This window comes from Geospiza fortis, unplaced genomic scaffold, assembly GCF_000277835.1.
Source record: "Geospiza fortis unplaced genomic scaffold, GeoFor_1.0 scaffold527, whole genome shotgun sequence".
In the NCBI taxonomy this organism is placed as follows: domain Eukaryota; kingdom Metazoa; phylum Chordata; class Aves; order Passeriformes; family Thraupidae; genus Geospiza; species Geospiza fortis.
This window is the reverse complement of record NW_005054757.1, coordinates 71,776-75,741: the sequence shown is the minus strand read 5'-3', so window position 1 is coordinate 75,741 and position 3,966 is coordinate 71,776. Positions and strand designations below refer to the sequence as shown.

Sequence of the window (3,966 nt, the reverse complement as noted above, 5' to 3'; positions counted from 1 at the left end):
GATGGATGGATGGATGGATGGATGGATGGATGGATGGATGGATGGATGGATGGATGAATGGATGATGGATGGGTGATGGGTGGATGGATGGATGAATGGATGATGGATGGGTGATGGGTGGATGGATGGATGGATGGATGGACGGACGGATGGATGATGGATGGAGAATGGGATGGATGGTGGGATGGGAAGCCGAGATGGACATGTGGAGGTAGGGATGGATGGGTGGGTGGACAGCTGGAGTCATGGCTTGTTGGAAGGATGGTGGCATGGATGGAGCAGTGGGGGGTGCACGGACAGGAAAGGATGAAGAGAACATGCAGGGACAGCTGGGTGGACAGCGGGGACATGGTGCAATGACCAGAGGGACGGGGGGACATTGCTGGTGGGATTGAGGTGGGATGGTGACAGTGCTTGGGCTCCTGCCCTTTCCCCTCCTGTGCAGGTGGCTGACGGAGTCAGCGCGGTGGCTCGTCATGGTGGGGAGGTCCCACCAGGCCCTGCGGGAGCTCCAGAAGGTGGCCAGGATCAATGGGAAGAAGGAGGAAGGGGACAAGCTCGACATAGAAGTAACAAAGCTCCGTCGGGTCCCCCAGGGTGTCCCTGGGGTGATTTACAGGGGTCCCTTGAACATCCACCCCGTGGACAGCTGTCCATCCATGGTCACTGCATCCATCATCCTTACTCACCCTGTCCATCCATCCACTCATCTTCCTCATCTCAATGACATCCATCATCTCCATCTCCATCTCCTCCATCTCTGCCCATCCCATCCGTCCCTTCACCCATCCATGAATCCACCATCTCCATCCCACCACCCACCCACAAACCCCCTTCCCTTTTTCCACCCGTCCTGCCCAGCCCTGCCCAGGTACAAGAGGGTCCCCAGCGCCCCACCCCCATCCCAGAGCCCCCCTGTCCCTCCAGACCCTGAGGTCCCACATGGAGAAGGAGATGACGTCATCAAAGACCCGCCACACCGTGGCTGACCTGGTCCGGACGCCCGTCCTGCGCCGCATCTCCTTCGGCCTCTGCTTCGTGTGGTACGGCCGGCGGTGGAGGACACCAGTGGGTGGTTGTCCATCCCCCTCCACGTCCTTGACCCCCCCGTGCCACCCCACACCTCCCCACAGGTGACATTTTCACCGCCTCTCCCCCCTCGTGGCCCAGGTTCTCCACCAGCTTCGCCTACTACGGGCTGGCCATGGACCTGCAGAACTTTGAGTTCAACATCTACGTGATCCAGCTGATCTTCGGCGCCGTGGACATCCCGGCCAAGCTGGCGTCCATCCTCGCCATCACCTACGTGGGGCGCCGCTTCACCCAGACCGTCGCCCTCGTCCTGGCCGGCTTGGCCATCCTGGCCAACGTCCTGGTGCCACGAGGTGAGACCAGGGGTGGTGGCAGTGGTGTCCCCTCATCTCCAACCTCCCTGGGAGGGCCCAGACGAGCTCAACCCATTGATGGAGCCCCCCAGGTTGGGTCATTTTAGCTTTTTATGGGGGATTTGTCCTAAATCCTGGCATTTGGGGTCTTCTCTTGACGAGTGAGCTCAGCCCAAGTGGGGACACTGAGGTGACTCCTGGGTGTCCCTCTGTCCCCGCAGACCTCCGGACACTCCGGACAGCCCTGGCCGTCTTTGGGAAAGGTTGTTTGGCCGCGTCCTTCAACTGCGTCTTCCTCTACACGGGCGAACTCTACCCCACGGTGATCCGGTACGGAGTGGACATGGCTGGGTGGTCCCTCAGGTGGTCCCTCAGGTGGCCTCAGGTGGCCTCAGGAGCTCCGTGTGTCCCACAGGCAGACGGGCATGGGCTTGGCCAACACCATGTCGCGGCTGGGCAGCATCATGGCGCCCCTGGTGAAGATGGCGGGCGAGCTGTTCCCGGCGCTGCCCTTCGTCATCTACGGCGCCGCGCCCGTGGTCTCGGGGCCTCCTGCCCGAGACACGGAACGTGGCCCTGCCCGAGACTGTGGAGGAGGTGGAGGGAAGGTGGGGCTGGAGAGGGTCAGGGATGAGGGGAGGGATGGACGGGTGGGGAAGGACAGAGGTGGAGAAGGTGGTTGAATGTGAGGATGGATGGATGGATGATGGATGGATGGATGATGGATGGATGGATGGATGATGGATGGATGGATGATGAATGGATGGATGGATGGATGGATGGATGGATGGATGGATGGATGGAGGGATGATGGATGGATGATGGATGGATGGATGGATGGATGGAGGGATGGATGGAGGGATGGATGGATGGATGGATGAGGGATGATGGATGATGGATGGATGGATGGATGATGGATGGATGGGGGATGGATGGATGGATGGATGGATGGATGATGGATGGATGGATGATGAATGGATGGATGGATGGATGGATGGATGGATGGATGGATAGATGGATGGATGATGGATGGATGGATGGATGGATGATGGATGGATGGATGGATGGATGATGGATGGATGGATGGATGATCAATGGATGGACAGAAGGAAGAATGGAAGGATGGACAGATGCCCATCCCAGCACCACAGAAACCCCCTGTTCCCTCCAAGCCCCTCATCTCTCCCTCTCCACCAGGACACAATCCCAGAAGGACGAATCCCGACATCTCCAGGTCCCTCTCCAGCCCACCCCATCCAGCAACTCCACAGGGCCCCATTAGTGCCTCCCCCACCAGGGGACCCCCGAAATCCTCAGCCCTCGATGCTCCTGGTGGATGAACGATCAGGATTTGGGGGGTGGAGGGGTTCAAACACCCCTGAAAGGGATCCCCAGGATCAGGGATCACGGGAATTGGGGATCCCGGGGATTGGGGATCCCCAGGATCAGGGATCACGGGAATTGGGGATCCCGGGGATTGGGGATCCCCAGGATCAGGGATCACGGGAATTGGGGATCCCGGGGATTGGGGATCCCCAGGATCAGGGATCACGGGAATTGGGGATCCCGGGGATTGGGGATCCCCAGGATCAGGGATCACGGGAATTGGGGATCCCGGGGATTGGGGATCCCCAGGATCAGGGATCACGGGAATTGGGGATCCCGGGGATTGGGGATCCCCAGGATCAGGGATCACGGGAATTGGGGATCCCGGGGATTGGGGATCCCCAGGATCAGGGATCACGGGAATTGGGGATCCCGGGGATTGGGGATCCCCAGGATCAGGGATCACGGGAATTGGGGATCCCGGGGATTGGGGACCCCAGGATCAGGGATCACGGGAATTGGGGATCCCGGGGATTGGGGATCCCCAGGATCAGGGATCACGGGAATTGGGGATCCCGGGGATTGGGGACCCCAGGATCAGGGATCACGGGAATTGGGGATCCCGGGGATTGGGGATCCCCAGGATCAGGGATCACGGGAATTGGGGATCCCGGGGATTGGGGACCCCAGGATCAAGGATCCTGAGGATCAGGGATCCAGAAATTGGGAATCACAGGGATTTGGGATCCTGGGGATTTGGGATCCCAGGGATTGGGGATCCCGAGGATTGGGTACACCAGGGATTGGGGATCCCGGGGATTGGGGATCCTGAGGATTGGGAATCCCCAGGGATTAGGGCCCCCCGGGATTGGGGACCCCGGGATTGGGGATCACGAGGATTTGGGATCCTGAGGATTGGGAATCCTGTTGTTCCTGGACACCCCAAAGACCCAGATCCCAAGGATTCAGGTGTTTGGATCCCAGGGACGCAATATCCCAGGCTCCCAGGTGCCCAGACACCCCAACAGCTCAGGGATCTCAAGGACTCGGGGATCCCAAGGGTCCTGGGGGTCCCAAGGACCAAGGACTTGGAACCCTGAGTGCCCAGGGGTCCGGGATCCCAGGGATCCAGAGCACCCCGGCACCCCAAGGACCCCGCCATTCTGAGGGCACGGGCATGGCCCAGAAGTCCCCAGGAGCCAGAGATCCCGGGAACGCACGTGTGCTCACACCCGGCTGGCGCCAACCCCTCTGT

The 3,966-nt window shown here is 60.2% G+C and overlaps 1 protein-coding gene across 1 annotated transcript in view; it reads left to right on the top strand.

Annotated features, from left to right (window-relative positions):
* LOC115949088 (solute carrier family 22 member 6-B-like) overlaps positions 1-3,966 on the top strand; it is a 14,921-nt gene that overhangs the window by 2,006 nt on the left and 8,949 nt on the right. Inside the window, 4 exon segments of the mRNA XM_031065394.1 lie at positions 446-569; positions 928-1,043; positions 1,171-1,385; positions 1,607-1,715. Coding sequence (XP_030921254.1) covers positions 446-569; positions 928-1,043; positions 1,171-1,385; positions 1,607-1,715 — 564 coding nt within the window.